Source organism: Chrysemys picta, chromosome 2 (assembly GCF_011386835.1).
Source record: "Chrysemys picta bellii isolate R12L10 chromosome 2, ASM1138683v2, whole genome shotgun sequence".
In the NCBI taxonomy this organism is placed as follows: domain Eukaryota; kingdom Metazoa; phylum Chordata; order Testudines; family Emydidae; genus Chrysemys; species Chrysemys picta.
The window spans coordinates 5,082,261-5,099,398 of NC_088792.1; the positions used below are offsets into that span (position 1 = coordinate 5,082,261).

At 59.9% G+C, this 17,138-nt stretch overlaps 1 protein-coding gene across 1 annotated transcript in view; it reads right to left on the reverse strand.

Annotated features, from left to right (window-relative positions):
• Positions 1-332: 332 nt before the first annotated feature.
• Positions 333-17,138, reverse strand: part of LOC101949488 (unconventional myosin-Ig) — a 67,210-nt gene continuing 50,404 nt past the window's right edge. Inside the window, exon 22 of the mRNA XM_008173116.4 lies at positions 333-1,908. Within this exon, the coding sequence (XP_008171338.2) occupies positions 1,752-1,908 (157 nt within the window). The 3' untranslated portion in view covers positions 333-1,751. The remainder of the gene's footprint in view (positions 1,909-17,138) is intronic.

Below are 17,138 nucleotides of genomic sequence, written 5' to 3' on the forward strand. Positions count from 1 at the left end.
GGTGTGACGTGGGGAGAAGAGCAGCTTATGCCAGTGGAGATAGGAGGTGACCGGGGAGCAGTGGGTGGGATAGAGAGGGGGAGGGTGGATTGGAGGGATTCAAAGAGGAAGGACGGGACTAGGAAGAACTGGAAGAGAGGAGGCCAGGGAGCGAGGAATTCTGAGAAGGGCAGGCTGGGGCAGCCGTGAGAGGAGGATTGGGCGGGAAGACAATGAACTCAGCACAGGGGCTGGCTGGGGAAACCTCGGGGAGGTGGAAGCAGGCAGGTGGTGAAAGATTGGGGATGGGGGGTGTCATGGAGTTGGGGAAGACAAAGCCTTGCACCCCCAGCTTCCTGACTCTCAGCCAGCCAGTAAAACAGAAGGTTTATTTAGACAACAGGAACACAGTCTAAGAGGTCTTGCAGGTACAGACAACAGGACCCCTGCAGTCAGGTCCATCTTGGGGGGCCAGGGGAAGCCAGGAGGTCTGTCTGGCCTCCCCTCCATTTTCCCAGCCAGCTCCAAACTGAAACTCTCCAGCCCCTGATCTGCCTTTGTCCCTTTCCTGGGCCAGGAGGTCACCTGATCTCTTTGTTCTCCAGCACCTTCAGTTGGCACCTTTGCAGAGGAGGGGCCCAGGCCATTAGTTGCCAGGAGACAGATTGCCGGCCATTCTCTGTGCAGACAGTATCACAGGGGCCCTCTTGGGCTCTGCAACAATCACACCCCCTGATCCCCCCACCTAGATACCTAAGAAATGCATAGGGGAAACTGAGGCACCCACATAGTATTCAGAGAAAACATTAAGAGCATTCCCACTTCATCACAGGGGGTCAGCCAAGAGGTGGAAGAGGAGAGAGCCAGGGGCAGCCGCTAACAGAGAGGGCAGAAGAGCTGCTAAAGGAGAAGTTGGTGAGCTGGGAGCCAGGGGAACCCAAGGAGGAGAGAGGGTGAGGGCATGATCCCCCGAGCCAGCAGCCCAGAGGACCACCAATGAGAGGAGCCTTGGGACTCTGGCTCCATGCTATGCAAGGGTAGAGGCTCGAGCAGCTGTGGGGGGCTCGGCCCCATCCCCCCAGACAGCACCCCCTGCGAACATCGCTGCTGTAGGTGCTGATTGGCCGCCCATAGTGGCAGCTGCAGCAGAGCGGTTACGGATCAATTCAACCCCAGCAGCACTACAGGCTGGAATTGGGAGACAAGGGCTGCCTGGGTGATGCAGAGAGGGGCTTTCCTGGGCGGGGTCTGGCCTGGGTGACTGTCTCTCCCCTTCCGCTGCGGTCCGGCCGGTGACTCGGGGCATGTCTCTGGGGTGCTCCTTGCAAAGCTGGTCCCAGAACTTCTGGGGGCTCTGTGCCTCCGTGTCCCTCGTTCCAGGGGGTGTGTCTGGTCCGAGCCCGACCACGGTTCGTGCATATCTGGGGGTGTCCCACGGCCACGGGGTTCGAGCTGCATGGGCCCTGCAGGCCGTCGCCCTTCCCACCCCGGTGATATCCCTGGAGCGGGGCCCATAGGCAGCAGGCACGGTGGGGGGGCCCAGGGCTGCTGCTGCCCACTGGGGCTGGCGGGCTCCAGGGTCCGTCTGGCTCCGGCCACAGTGATGGACTCACTTAATAAAAAGTTACAAAACCCTAGAGAAAAACCAAAGGAAGGGAGGGCGCGATGCTGAGCAGGGCCCGGAGCCCTGCGTCCCAGCTCCTCCCCGCGGGTTCGCAGGCAAGCAGCCCCTCCCCCCGCTGTCCAGCCGGGACGCGCCGGGCGGCCCTGGCTCATCTCCTGGGACAGTAAAGCACAAAGCCGTCCCGGCTCTTGCCGAAGTCGGGGAAGGCCAGCTCGTGGCGCGTCTCCACGGCAACCAGCCTCTTCCTCCCGCGCAGACTCAGCTGGATACAGTCCGACACGCGCACCTGCAGCTCGCGCTTCGTCCTGGAGCGGGGAGAGAGAGAGAGCGGGTCAGCAGGGCTCACCGGTCGGCAGGGGTGATTCTCGTGCCCAGGAGCACGAGGGTGTGTGTGCGTGCGAGGACACTCGTGCCAGCCGCACTGCACTGGTGTCAAACCTGTGCACGAGCGCAGCAACAGCCGTCGCTAAGGCCCAGCTCGGCTGATTCCAATGGGAGTTAGGAGCCTAAATACCTTTGAGGAGCTGCGCCTAAAACCCAGCTCCGGCCAGGCCGTTTGCCGCTGTTATTTCAGCAGGGAACGAAGCCAGCAGCCCGTCTGTTTCACACCCCAGCCTGCCGCATGGGGCACCTGCCAGACTGACACAACCGGGACGTGTGAGCTTCACGCGGTGGGTGTTAATTGGGGAGCCTAATTGTCCCGCTCCCATTTCTAGCCTGCCATGGTTAACCGTGTTCCCGCCGGTCGGCACCGCTAGCGAATCCTGAGTCGTTCTCAGGGCTTGTCCACACAGCGCTGGCCAGGTGCCTCAGCGGGCTCTGACGTGCGCGCTGACTGCCCCGCGTAGCCCCTCGGAAAGGTACCTCGTTCACATGAACAGGCTCGGCTCCGCTGCGCCGTGGAGACAGGCCAGAAGGCGCTTCCTGCCTTGGCTTACCTCGCATGTGCTTGCAAGGGAAGGTACGGCTGGGGAAACTGAGGCCTGGAAGGGTTCAGTGACAGGATGAGAACTCGGGCTCTGCGGCCTCCCAGTCCAATGCTTGGAGCTCTCTCACAATAGCAGGGAGAGCTGGGGAAGGTCCGTCAGGCTTTGCCCAAGGTCACACAGCAAGTCCGGGGCCCAGCTGAGCGCAGAATTCACGAGTCTTGATGCCTAATCTTGTGCCACCAGCTCCCACCTGACCTGGGGAAGCACAGGCCTCCTAACTGCCACTGATTTCACTTGAGCAGGGGTGGCCAATCTGTGGCTCCAGAGGTTAATATGCGGCTCCTTGTATAGGCACCGACTACGGTGCCAACTTTCCAATGTGCCGCGGGGTGCTCACTGCTCAACCCCTGGCTATGCCACAGGCCCTGCCCCCACTCCACCGCTTCCCGCCCCCTCCCCTGAGCCTGCCATGCCCTCGCTCCACCCCCAACACAGCCTCCTGCACGCCACGAAACAGCTGATCGGGAGGTGCGGGAGGGAGGGGGAGGTGGGGCTGCTGGTGGGTGGGAGGCGCTGGGGGCAGGGAGGAGGAGCTGATGCGGGGCTGCTGACGTATTACTGCGGCTCTTTGGCAATGTACATTGGTAAATTCTGGCTCCTTCTCAGGCTCAGGTTGGCCACCCCTGCACTGGAGGATCTAGGCTGACGGGCCCAGAACTGGGAAACGAACCCAGGTTTCTCTGTTGCTCCTGCTCTTAAAAGCGCTGGTGTCTGCAGTTCTCACCTGTCAAACATCAGTCCCTGGGGCTGTGCCTAGGGAATTGGATGGAGTCCCAGAACACACATCTCCTCCTCCCTCCGCAGCAGGTCACTCCAAGGACACAGGTCAGCGCTTTGAACCCATCTCCCATTGCTGCAGTTGGAATCTGCGCCAACGGCGTTAAAGGGCCAGACGCCCACATGGGGGCAGTTCAGGTGCTCTTGAAAGTGGCCCCTTCTAGCCAAAATCCTGCCCCTGAGCTCCCTGAAACTTCCCAGGGCTCAAAATCCAGCTCAGAATTTTGGGGTCCTGGTCCACAGCTGGTATAAATGGGTGTAGCTCTGTCAATTTCAATGGTGGACTTATACCAGCTCAGGATGAGGCTGTGACGTTATTGACATAAACTGGGACCATATAGATCATTGTTGCAACCAAGGTCCTGTAGTGGCACCAAATCTTGTATAAAGGGGGTCAATGGGGTGTCTAAGACAAGGTTCTGGTTTACTGGTTATGATTATGCTGTCTATATGTGTGTATCAGTTTTGTAGTTGAAGTTATGAATATTGGCTCTATACTGTCTGTATGGCAAACTTATGCTATGCTTTTGGGTGACATCCCAGACAAGCTGAGATTAGCTCTGCCTAGCCTGCTTGATGGCCCATTAAGGACCATCAGCTATACAATGGACTCATTAAGAGAAGGCAAATATGCCTTCAGACTCAGCAAAGTATGCAGGAACTGGCCCATGTGACTCCAGACTCCATTTTGCTGTAATTTTCCACAGTAAGAACAAAGAGGTGATCTTACACCTGGAAAAGACTATATAAGGCTGATGCCTCATCTCCATTTTGTCTTCAATCCTGCTTCTTACCTCTGGAGGAACTTTGCTACAAGCTGAAGCTTTGAACAAAGGACTGAGGACCCATCCCAGCTGGGAATGTTCCAGAGACTTGATTTGAACCTGCAGTTTATTCTATCGCTGCTACAAGCCTGAACCAAGAACTTTGCCAGTACTGTATGTAATTGATTCCATTTAACCAATTCTAACTCTCATCTCTATCTTGTTCCTTTTATGAATAAACCTTTAGATTTTAGATTCTAAAGGATTGGCAACAGTGTGATTTGTGGGTAAGATCTGATTTGTATATTGACCTGGGTCTGGGGCTTGGTCCTTTGGGATCAGGAGAACCTTTTTCTTTTACTTGGGTATTGGTTTTCATAACCATTTGTCCCCATAACGAGTGGCACTGGTGGTAATACTGGGAAACTGGAGTGTCTAAGGAGATTGCTTGTGAGACATGTGGTTAGCCAGTGGGGTGAGACCGAAGTCCTCTTAGTCTGGCTGGTTTGGTTTGACTTAGAGGTGGAAAAACCCCAGCCTTGGGCTGTAACTGCCCTGTTTGAGCAATTTGTCCTGAGTTGGCATTCTCAGTTGGGTTCCGCCAGAACCGCATTGTCACAGAGGCCCTATGCTTTGTAATCTGCAATAAGCAAGGAGATGGCTGCGTGGCTACAATCCAGCAACGGATAAACGATAGACAGAGGTGCAGGAGAGCCGAGAGGTAATGCTGAGTCTGAGACAACACGCAGGTAGGGAAGGGGACAGACCTTTCCCCCCTTGGGAAAGCAAAGCCCTTCAATAGACAATATTATTCCAAGCCTGGCTGAAATCCGGCCAATGAGCCGGTTGAGAGGGTTAGAATTAGGCTCGGCAGAATTTGATTTTTTATAATTTCGAAGGATAATATTGATGTTTGATTTTAAGCATTTTGTTGCATTGATTTAAATGTTCACAGCTGTGGGAAATTGTGAGGGAGGCTCAGGCAAGGGGGAGTGGGGGAAGGTCTAGACCAGGGGAAGGCAACCTATGGCATGCGCACCGAAGGCGGCACGCGAGCTGATTTTCAGTGGCACTCACACTGCCCGGGTCCTGGCCACCAGTCCAGGGGGCTCTGCATTTTAATTTAATTTTAAATGAAGCTTTTTAAATATTTTAAAAACCTTATTTACTTTACATACAATAATAGTTTAGTTCTATATTACAGACTTATAGAAAGAGACCTTCTAAAAACGTTAAAGTGTATGACTCGCACGTGAAACCTTAAATAAGAGTGAATAACTGAAGACTCGGCACAGCACTGCTGAAAGGCTGCCGACCCCGGTCTAGACAATAATTAGTTAATGACTGGAGGTGCTGAGATTCAAAAAGTTAAAGCTCTATAACCATTAAAACACAACCTGTCAACATCGCATCCCAAAATACCCCAAGTAAATACCCCGAAATCAAACCCTACTCAGTTCTCAAGCAGATTTTTCTTACTTTGCTGATTATTACTGATGGAAAGATTTTGGCCGTCGGCTCGTGTGATTTACGGTGAAATCGACACCTACTGATAAAAATCGAACCCACCCAAGCTTGGTTCTAATGTACAAAGATCTTATGATTCCAGAATCCCATGGGAAACAGATTATGACTTTATCTGTGTCTGATGTCCCAATAATTACTGCAAAAATAAAGCTGTTTACAGCCTTTCACAGCTCTGTCGCCGCACCTCTACCATAGATAGAGCCACCACAGTGCTGTACAGCCAGTCCGTAATGACGGCCAAACCCAGCCTGGCATGAGGAGATCCACTGGGAACTCCACCCTTCATTTCCGCTGACAGAATCAGAACCCCCTGACCTCTCACATGCTGCTGCTCATGTAACGGTAGAATTTCTCTGGGATGTTTTGAGAAAAACACATTGGAACAGGAGTCTGGCCTGGGCTGGCTGGTTTTATTGGCCTTGCTGCAAAGAAATGCCCTTTAGTGTGTTTGCTGGGGCTGGCGTGACGAATACATCAGCCCCAGCAAATGTCCCCACCCCTCACTAGAGCGGGGGGATGAGAGAAGGCACGTGAGCCTGGCCCCTCCACCCCAGCGCAAGGAAGACCTGGTAAATTGAGCATATTACCGTCCCAGCACCATACAGCTCCCAGCGGACTCCGGCGGAGGGAAGCAGGACAGGGGAGTATGGAGAGGAGGCAGCAGACTGCCAGGATACAGAGCGCTGAAGGTGGTGTTGGGGGCTGAGGGACATGGCGAGGGGACCGGGACACACAGGAGGGACGTGGAAGGGGGGCAGAGAACTGGGGGAAGGGAGGCCATGGTGCAGTACAGGCTCGGCAGGCACGGGGGGTTGGCAGAGATGAGACCAGGGACATGGGGCGGGGGGGTACATCTCCATTGCAAAGCAAAACCCATGGCACCGAGTCTCCGAGCACAGCCCAATTGACTCCGGCTCACGGGGCTAACACTAGCAGTGTAGACGGCCGGGATCGGGCTGGAGTCTGGCCTCTGAGACCCCGCCCCCCCGAACTCCCTCCTGCAGCCCTTCCACCCCACGTGCAGCTAGGCCCCTGGCTCGCCTTCAAGAACCGGGGTAGCCCACACCAAGCTGCGTCCGTGGAGACCAGCTCTCCCCCAAAGCACACAGGGCCTGAGTGTGTCTTTACCGAGCTGGTGGAGCACCGCTGACCGCCAGGGAGCCCCACCTGCGTTAGAGCGGACGGAGGCCCAGCAGTCCGAGAGCACGAGCCCCACGTGCGAGCGAGGGCGTCCGTGTCCAGCAGTGCCAGAGAGCTCTACGCGCACCGTCTGACAGTACAAACCAGCCACGAGCACCCTCGCGTTTCGCAACCGCATCAATGGGCCAGCCTGCCAAGCGGCTGCTTTGACTCCCCCTCGCCCGGGGAGCAGCCGCGGGGAGCTCTGACCAGACTCGGGAGCGGGCCCGCGGGCCTCCAGGGGCTGGCAGGGCGTGACGGCAGCTCACCTAGCCAGGCCCCGGCTACCTCATGCGGGGAGCGGAGCAGCGAGGTTTCAGCAGCGCGGCTTCGGCAAGGGCTGTACGAGCCTGCCTGGAGCGCTGGGCAGTTACTCAGTGCTCGTTACTTGCGCTGGCTAGCTCTGGTATAATCACGCCCCGGGACTGCAGGCTAAACGGGCCCTTCCAAACCGTGTGACGCACTTGGGGCCAGATAAATCACCCGGAAGGATCTCTGAGGCCTTGTTTACAGGGGCAGCCAAGGCAACAGAAGCTAAACCCGAAAGGCCCCGGTTACTCTGCCTGGGAGTGGCCCAAACGGACCACGAGCCCTCGCTCTCCACGTGGGCCCGAGAAGGGACCGTTCTGACCATCTAGGGAGGGGCTGGTGGGCGGTTGTTCTCGGGGCTTTGATTCACTCATCGGTCTCTGAGCACGTTCCCTGGGGCCAGGCCTTGCCTTCCTCCCACCCCCACCCCGCCGTGCTAGCCGGCCTGACAGCTGTCGCTTTTGTGAGCCCACGTGCTGCCACCTCGACCCCGGCGTGACCCGCAGGTCGCGTGTGTCCTTTCAGAGTGGGGAACCGAGCCCAGGAACCAACAGCTGGGCCAAGGCCCCTTCCGGCTGGCTGGGGTCTGACGAGGGGCTAGGAACTGCGGGGGAGGGGCTCCTGCCCCACACCTTTGATCCCGAGAGCCAGAGCACAGGGGGGGCAGGAAAGGGCTAATCGACACTGGCCCCTGTGGGATGCCCCCTGGCCTCCCCCTACGGCAGTGCCAGCCCCGCCCCCATCACAGGTGTCTCCTGGATATCGGGCCCCACTCCAAAATCTCCCTGCGTTCTTAGCGCCGCATTCCTCTCCGCCCCGTCTTGGGAGTGGCACGGCTTCCTGCCCCCTCTCCCTGGCCTGGCAGCCCCTCCAGGGAGCAGGGCAGGAAGTCAGGAGCTGGTGCCACGCAGGCCATCGCCCCGGGCAGCTCACATGGCTACTCGCTGGCATGGGGGGAGCTGGCTGGAGAACAAAGGGGCCGTTTCTTCGGCGCTGCGGGGAGAGGGCAGCTGGTCGGGAGGCCGCACTATTTATAGCCCAGCCAGCGGAGCGAGGAGAGGCAGCTCCCAGCAGTCTCCCCGGGGCGAACTGCGGCTTCAGGGATCGGGCTGCACCCAGGGGTGCGCTCGGCCGGGGATCTGGCTCCTGGGCCATAGGGGCAGGAGGAGGAATGCGAAGGCACGTCAGCCATGAACCCAGACCGCACAGCGAGGGGAGCAGTACAAGAACCCACGGAGAACAGCCTGGGCCAGGACCCCCCGGCCACCGACACGTCTAGAGCGGGATGCATCAGCCTCCAGCCATGCACAAGCACATCCGGCCCCGGCTCTCCCCCTGGCCACAGCAGGGTACCCCACCCCTGGGTGCAGGCATCCGCACACAGCTACCCGCAGGCCCGTGGGCTCCCAGAAACCCTGCGTCCACGCCCATCGTCCCGCACCCTCACCCGGCCTCATCTCGGTTCTGGCCTCGGAGCTCTGCCCCCTCACCGAGCCCGGGGCACCCCTTTGCTGTCCCTCTGTCGCCCCTCAGCACAGTGGTGGAGGCAGCGCCCACCCCGGCCCGGTGTCTGGCTCAGACCTGCCACCAGGCACCCAACGTCCCCCTCCAGCAGCTGTTCAAAGACACCCCCTGCCCCCAACAAGCCGTTGCCTGCTGCTTAGACCGACTGAGTGGAGAAAAGGCTGTTACAACCACGATGACTCGAATGGGGCAGGGAGGGGGGCTGGGGCTGAAAGGGCAGATCCCGGTGCTGGTGCCCAGGGAGTGGATCCCGCTGCACTCAGAGGGGCTGGGAGTGGGCAGATCCCTGTGCTGGTGCCCCAGGGAGTGGATCCCGCTGTGCCTGAAGGGGCAGGAGGGCTCAGGACAGTGCCCCGAGCTGCAGACCCACACAGCTGTGCGCTGGAGAGAGTGAGATCAAGGTGGCATCTTAACATCAGGGGCAGGATCCCCTCGACTTGTCCCGGAGGACTCAGCCCCACCCCAGCTCCTCCCCATGCAGGCAGCTCTGGGGCGGCCCCACCTGAGCAGAGCGCGGGGACTTCCAGCACACGGACACCCGGCAAACGGGAGGATCCCAAGGAGGCCTGGGGGCGGGGAGGAGACGCTAGGAGCAGCACGTACCCCCTGGCTGGCCCAAGGGGAGAGGACACAACAGAGTGATGAACCCCAGCAGGAGCCGGCCGCGGGGGCGTGATCAGTGCTTCGCAGCCATAGCCCAAGGAAGGCCCAGCTCACAGCCCAGGAAACGGAGGCTCCCTGCCCGAGGGAGGGCACAAGGGGGCCCCCTGACGGAGCTGGGCTTGGGTCTCAGGGCTCCCACCCAGGGCTGCTGTGGCAGGGCGTTGGCCCGCTCCTGCCTCTTTCCTAGCCACAAACCGCCGAGACCTTCCTGTCAAACACCTCCGCCCTTACAGACCCCACCGTTCCGAGTTCACACTCCTTAGCACTCAGCCACGCCGGGGGAGACGGCCAGCGTCCTCCCCGGCCAGATCCCTCCTGGCTCGGCCTCTCAAAAACCTGCTGTCCCTCTGCCCCCCGGTGCACGTCCGTCCTGTGCCCGTCCTACGGGCTGGGCTAATGGGCTGATTAGCCTCTGGGGCCCCTTGGCCCAATCTCTCCCTGGGACCCAGCTTTGGCCTGTAGGGTCGCTCCGGGGGGAGTGAACTGGGGATCCAGGGATCAGAGCGCTGGCACAGCGGGAAATGCCAAGGTGGGGGGTGGCCACGGCGGCTGCAGCCAGCGGCAGTGGGCGGCTGAGGCCAGGGTCTGTGAAGCCGCGGAGCTGTCTCCGGAGAAGCCCCAGCCTGCAGACACCGACCTCAAGTGGCTTTTCTCCTCTCCAGCTCCTGGGGCTCTGCAAGGGACTGAGCAATAACAGAGGCAAGGACAGCCCACCAGCGTGGCAGGCTGTCAGCTCCCAGCCTTCACCGTTCCCGGCTCCCCCAGCCCAGGCCTGGCGCCTCCTCCCCCCTCGGGCTGCCCCGCTGGCTTAGGGGTGACCCCTGGAACTCGGCCAGGGGAAGGGGAGTGGCGGGGAGTTTCCAGCAGCTGAGAGGTGGAGCAGGCTGGGATTTTTGTCCTCCCCCAGCCTGCCTACCAGGAACCCTTCTTGCGCTCTGAGACCCCTCCCCACCTGAAAGCCCCCCTGCCGTGGATCCCTCCCCGAGCATGCCCCTCTCCCCAATCACCTGTTCTATCTCTCCAGGTCCTCATCACCTTGGTAACCCAGCCCCTCCCACCACCCCTCCAGAAGGTAGTGCATTAAGATGCCCATCTTACAGAGGGGAAACCGAGGCACGAGCTAGGTTAAGTGACTTAGTGCATAGAGTGTGCGGCTAAGCCAGGAACTGATCCCTGGTCTCCCCACTCTTCCATGTACTAACCCTAGTGCACACCTCTCCGAGTCTGCCCTGCCTGCCAGCACAGCCCTCAGCTCCTTGCTCTCAGCAGAGCCCCAAGGCTTGTGGGGGTGGGAGGGGGGTGAGCAGTGTTGCCCTCTGCTAGCTCGCTGGCCGAGGGATGACCGAGGAGGGGTTTACCCCCTCTTGTGCCCCTAGGCATCCGTGACTGCGATAGCAGCCAGGCTACTCAAATGTCTGTGTGTGCGAGAGACAGGGAAAAGGAGTTTGTCACCCCCTAGAGGCCGTCCCGCAAAGGGGATAAAAACCTCACCACTTGCAGCAGCTGAGGGAGATTCTCCTCTAGCTCCTGTGGCAGAGGCCTGTGCTGTCGGAGCAGACGGCCACACGTCCTCTCCCCAGGGCTGTGTGTGAGTGTATGTGGCCGAGCGGACAGCTGTGGGGCTGTCTCCTTATGGGCTGTGCTCACGGATTCCTTACCAACACTCGGCACCCGAGGCACGGTTGCCCTCTGGCTCCAATCCCCCAGGGCCGGCATCAGACCCTGGGGAAGTGCACTGGCACAGGGGGTGTTCTGGGCAGGACGGGAGTGGGCCTGGCCAGACCTGCCCCGCCAATTCCCCCTGCCACAAGCCCTAGAGGGGCTGGGGCAGCCTGTACACTGGGGGTCACAGCAGCCCCTGACTAGGGGAGGTGCAGGCCGGCTGCCCCCTAGTGCTGGGGCAGTGTGATTTCCCCCTCACTCTCTGGAAGTGCTGGAGGGTCGTGCTCACAGCCCAGCCTGGAATAAACCAGCTCTCTGGCTCGGTCTGCGTCAGCGGCACTTGCACTGCAGTAAAATATTAATAAAAGCCAGACAGATCTGGGGCGAAGCCACCCTGCGGAAGTGATTATCTGTGACGAGGGAGCCTCGCGCCCCTGCCTGTTCTGCCCAGCGGGCTGGGATTCTCCCTTCACCGTGGCACAGACGTGCCCGTCCCTGACCCGTGCCCAAGAGCGCAGCATGTGGGCGTCAGCAGCTCCAAGGATGCCGAGCAGCTGCCAGCAGACTGCACAGACGCATGGTCCCTGCTGCCGTGTCCGAACCCCCCCTCGCCGGAGCCGAGAGACGCAGGGCAATCACCACAGGGGCTGGACCAGGCTGGGCCGGGGGCCGAGGACATGGTCTGGAGAAGGGGATGGGGACCTGGCCCCAGACAATGAAGAGAAACTGGTCTCCGCTGATGGGACAGGCCTCAGGTGCTGACCTCCCACTGAGGAGGTGGGCCCTGGGCACCGATCCCCACCGAGGTATCAATGTCTAGCAGAGAGATGGGCACCAGAGCCGAGATCCTGAACCCCACTCATGGCACCAATCCGCAGGCCCAGGGGACAGGCCAGGCATCTGGCTCACAGGTACCACCCCTCAGCAGTGGGGGGCCCATGATGGGCCGGTCACCTTACAGCTCCCAGGCCTATGGGAAGGAATCACTGGGGTGGGGGGGCATTCTCCCTTAGGTGGGCAGTGCGGTGGTAGGTTCTCATGAGACAGCGCCATATGGTAGCGTAGCTGCAAAATGCCCCCGGCGGACTCCTATGCATCAAATGGTCTCCCATTGCCCCTCTTTCCCAGACACGAGGAAGCCAGCCAGAGTCAGACGTAGCCTCTTTGCCCCCACGCCTGGCCGTTCCCGGCAGGACCCCCTGCTCTCTACCGCAGACCCCTCTAGGCCATGCCCACCTCTCTCGCGCCTGGCAGAGTTCGGGAGCTGCTCCTTCCACAATGAGTCCACAGAAGTTACTCGGTGGCTTTAAGCAGGGTCCCAGTCCAGCTAACAGGGTGGCTAACTGGATCCCTCCGGGGGGTCACTGATCCTGTTACCATAGTGCTCAGTACTGTCCAGGCGCTCTCCTGTGTACCCACCATTGTCCTACGGAACTCTCTGCCACAAGACATCGTCCAGACCAAGAACGGAGCAGCACCCATACAGGGACTGGCCGTTTACATGGGGAATCAGAGCATTCACAATTCAATGAGACTGATTACAAGGGACATTAACCCTCCTGCTTCAGGGCGAGCCAAGCACTAACTGGCTGGGGTTAGGCAGAAACTCTCTTAGGTATGAAGTCCTGGGCCCGCTAGAGGCAGGACGGGGTGATAGAAATCTCCACCGCGCAAGGTGCTGCATCTCCTGCCAACAGGGCTGTCGACACTCAGACAAGCGGCCACCCAGCAGCGAGCGGGGACGGGGCCAGGAACAGGAACAGACTGCGTCAGCATCGCTGCATTTTGCATCAATGCCCGTGCCGCTGTCACCCTGCAAACACTCAGCCTGGTGCTGCAGGCAGCAGGCCTAGACCGCAGCAGCGATGGGTGGAGGCCTGGCCGGGGGGCAGGGCTTGCTATGGGCACAGAAAGCCTGTGTGGGACGCGTCTGCGCCAGACAGCGAAACGCCCCAGGGAAAGTGGAGATGGAAACATCCCAGATACGTCCACCCTGAGCATCTCCCGAGGGCAATGCAGGATCGCGAGACTACCAGCGCCTGGCCTGATTCAGCGGGAATGTGGCTCCCGCCTGTTCCCCGGATTTACCCCACTGGATCAAGCCACTTCCCCTTCCTCCTTAGGAATGAGCATCACCTCCTCCTGCTGCGCCGCCAGCCCCGGTGAACCCTGGAATTACACCCGCCATGGGTTTGGCCCATATCGCTCGTTCCCTTGCGCGGGTTTGTGGCATTTCTCGGAATCCCTTCCAGCTTCTTGGTGCGGCGCTGGCTGGAGCTGGATGCAGGGGGGCCAAGAAGCCAGGTCCTCAGCGCCACACCTTGGTCACTCCCAGCCTCAGGGACGGCTCCCTGCCACCCCCAGCCCCGCGGGGCCCCTGCTCCCAGAGCTCCATGCTGATATCCTCACAGGTCAGAGCCCGGCGAGACAGTGGGAGCTGGAGCGGGCCCCAGAGCCAACGCCGGGGCCCATGGCAGAGGAGCAGAGCAGCGGCAGTAGGCGCAGCGCCCGGCTCTGCTGACACAGCGCCATGCCACGTTGCCACAGAAACACGGTCCCTGCAACAGACAGCCTGTGCCTCACACCTTGTCTGCCTGCTCCCCGCCCCCGCCTTCCAGCTGGCGGCATCCCGGCAGGAGACAGGCTGGGGGCTTCTCAGGGCTCTTCCCAGCCAGTGCCGGCGGGATGAACGCCTGGAGGGGTGCATGCCATGACCAGGTGGGAGGGGAGCACAGGCTCCCTGGGTGACCCAGCCCTCGGAAAGGTTTCCAGCAACGCTACTGCCCTCTGCGATGCCAACCTGGGCTGGGACCTGCCTGACTCTGCCCTGATCCTCTGGCTCACCCCACGCAGTCAGTCTGGCTGTGCCCATCAGCTAGGGAGACCAGACAGCAAGTGTGAAAAATCAGGATGGGGGTGGGGGGGTAATAGGAGCCTCTATAAGAGAGAGACCCAAAAATCGGGACTGTCCCTATAAAATCAGGACATCTGGTCACCCTAGCAACACCGTGGCCTCTGAACCCTCTTTACTTCATGTCCACAGTGGCGTTTCCCTGTGAGTGACAGCGCCAAGCTGGGAGAGCGGCTCATACGCCAGGCTGCAAACTGGGCCAAGCCGGCAATGCCGCCCGGGCGGGTTCTCCCCTCTCCTCTCTCACCTTGACACCTTCCTGCTCTCCCTGCTTTTTTCTTCCTCAGCTCATTAGTTAGTCGCAGCTGTTAATGAGCTTTCCTGCCGTTACCTAGCAACCATCTCTGGGCTCAGAGCCATCTGCAAAGTGGGACACCAGCTCGGCTCCTTGTGCAGGGGTGGCTGAGTGTGCAGGGTGCCAGCCTGCAGCCGCATTCTGCTCTGACGGGTTCCTCTGCCCTGCCCCACAGGGGGCAAAGCCGCTGAGCCCTGGCGCACCGAGCACCCCACGTGGGTCTCAGCCATGTCTGTACCAGGCTCCCCCATTCACCGGGGTTGAGTGCCTCCCCGGAGACCCCAGAGCCAACACGGGGTCGAGGTGCAGTGCTGGGCGAGCAAGCGATCCCCATGGCCTACGGCCTCTGGGATACACCCGCCTTGCTGTGGAACATCTCCAGCACGTGGGGGCTGCACCACGCAGAGCGGTGTGTGTGTGGCCGGGAGGTGATGGCTGGTAAGGGCCAGATACGGGGGGGCAGTGGACTGGGATACAAGGGCCTGGGTTCTGTTCCCAACTCTGCTCTCAACATGATCTGGACCTTTGGGAAAGCCACTAGGCTGTTCCCTGCCTCAGTTTCCCCATCTGCCCAAAGGGGAGCCTGAGACCTGCCCTCATTGAGGCTTAGCTGGGGGCCATACATGCTCTGCAATCTTCGGAGGGGAGGAGCTGCGTTTCTCAAACTGTGGGTCGGGACTCCGAAGTGGGTCATGACCCCATTTTAATGGGGTCGCCAGGCCCAGCATTAGACTTGCAGGCACCCAGGGCTGAAGGTGAAGCCCCAACTCCATCCCCACCTGAGGTGGCAGGGCTCAGGCTGCGGCCCCCTCTCCCCGCACCAGGGTCCTGTGATAACTTGGCTGGCAGAAGGGGATTGCGGTGCAGTGAGGTTTGAGAACCCCTGAGCTAGAGGAACCCGCCGTGTGATTTCTCCAGCCAGCCAGGACAGCAGCGAGCAGGCCCTGCCGCCCGAGGGCCGGCCGGTGGCTTGTGACACCAGCAGTGCCAGGGAAAAGTATCAGGGGGTAGCCGTGTTAGTCTGTATCTACAAAAACAACAAGGAGTCTGGTGGCACCTTAAAGACTAACCGATTTATTTGGGCATAAGCTTTCGTGGGTAAAAACCTCACTTCATCCGAAGAAGTGAGGTTTTTACCCACGAAAGCTTATGCCCAAATAAATCGGTTAGTCTTTAAGGTGCCACCGGTGCCAGGGAAAGCGTGTCGGGGTTTGCAGATCAGCGCCATCTGCTCATCATTCCAGGCAGCAGCCACACGGACTCGCAGCCCCCAGGCCAGCATCATCTCAGCAAGGACGCTAGCGCCGCCCTGCTGCCCCCACCCCCTGGCACTGCAGAGTGTATGGATCCTGCCACGCTGGGCACTGCTCCCTGGGGGACCCTGCCTTGGCCTTGCGTCTGGCGTCTGTAATGCTGACCTGGCCTGGGAGCAGCCTGAGTTGGCACTGCTGTGGGGGGCGGATCAGGGGAGCCCAGCCTGGGGCAGACACCTCCAGCGGGCTAGCGCTATTCCCAGGGTGTGCGGGGAGACGCACGGAGATGGGTGAGAGCGCTCTGGAAGGGGCTGTTTCTCTAACCCCTCTCTCCCGCTTGGCACTAGCTTTGCAGGGTTCCCCGCAATGACAGAAGGCGGCAGTTCCCCCACCCCTGCCAGGCACCCTGCCGTCACACCGGAGTTTGCTTCCCTCTGCAAACCTGTGGGATGCTGGCACATCTGGTCCATGCCCCAGCAAACTGGCAGGCTCCAGCGCGGCTGGCTTGGGCCCTGCAGAGCTCTGGGAACCAGCACGGCTGGAAGCACAGTGTGTTGTTTATGGCGAAATGACGAGGCTCAGGGTTGGCGTAAACCCGGCTGAGGATGCTCAGAGCTCAAGCACTCCCCAGCTACACATCTGGTGGAGCTAGGAGGTGCAAATTCCCTGACATCCAGCGAGGAGAGCGGGTGATGGGCCCTGCTGCGGCTGGCCTCCTGCGAGCACCCAGGGACCAGGAGTGGGGCAGTGGGGGACAGAAACCAGTTACAAACAGAACATAATGAGAGTAGTAGCTTGGGTCTCCACAGCATCTTTCATCCCAGGGCGCTTTACAGACCAGTATATGAGGCTGAAATGCAGCCACCTCTGGGGGGGAGAATCACAACCAACCAACAGAGCATGCTGCACAACAGCTGGGATCAGGCACTTTGAGCCAAGGGCACTGGAGCAAACCCCGACTCAGCTGCAAAATGCCAGGGCCTTCCTCCGCCCGCATGGCAGAGGGCATGTGAGTTTGTCTTGTGGCTAGTCAAGGGGGTGGCTAGTATCACGGTGCTCATTTCACACAGCGAGTCAGTGGCAGGGCTAGGAGAGAACCCAGGAGTCCTGGCGCTGTCTCCAACACTAAAGATAAAAGGGCTACGCGAGCTTTAAATTCCAGCCCGATAGCCACGCCCAGTTCTGCCAGCAGACCTGAAGGCCTAAAGAAGTGTGGCCTAGTGGCTGGAGCATGGGGCTGGGATTTTGGAGACCTGGGGTCAAACCCTGGCCTGCTGGATGACCCTGGGCAAGTCACAGCCCCTCTGTGCCTCAATTTCCCCACCTGCAAAACGGGTTTAATGACACTGCCCTCATTTGAGCAGTGCTTTGAGATCTGAGCGGGGCATTACTAATTGTGCCCATGAGGGAGGGAGCCCTCGCGGAAGGAGCGAAGTCCAGCGAGTGCAGCGGGGATGCAAAGAGACGGGAGGCAGTGGGGCCCTCGGCTACCGACGGCGAGGAGCCATGTCTCGGGGGGGAGGGGCAGCGAATGGAGCAGCAGCTGGCGCTGTGTTAAGGAGACATGAGCACGGGGCAGGATCAGCCCGTGGCATTGAGCAGGGAAGGCTGCTAGGTGGCTATTAAGGCAGGACAAAAGAGAGTCAGGACTGAAATGCAAATGAGAGCCAGGAGCCGGAGCA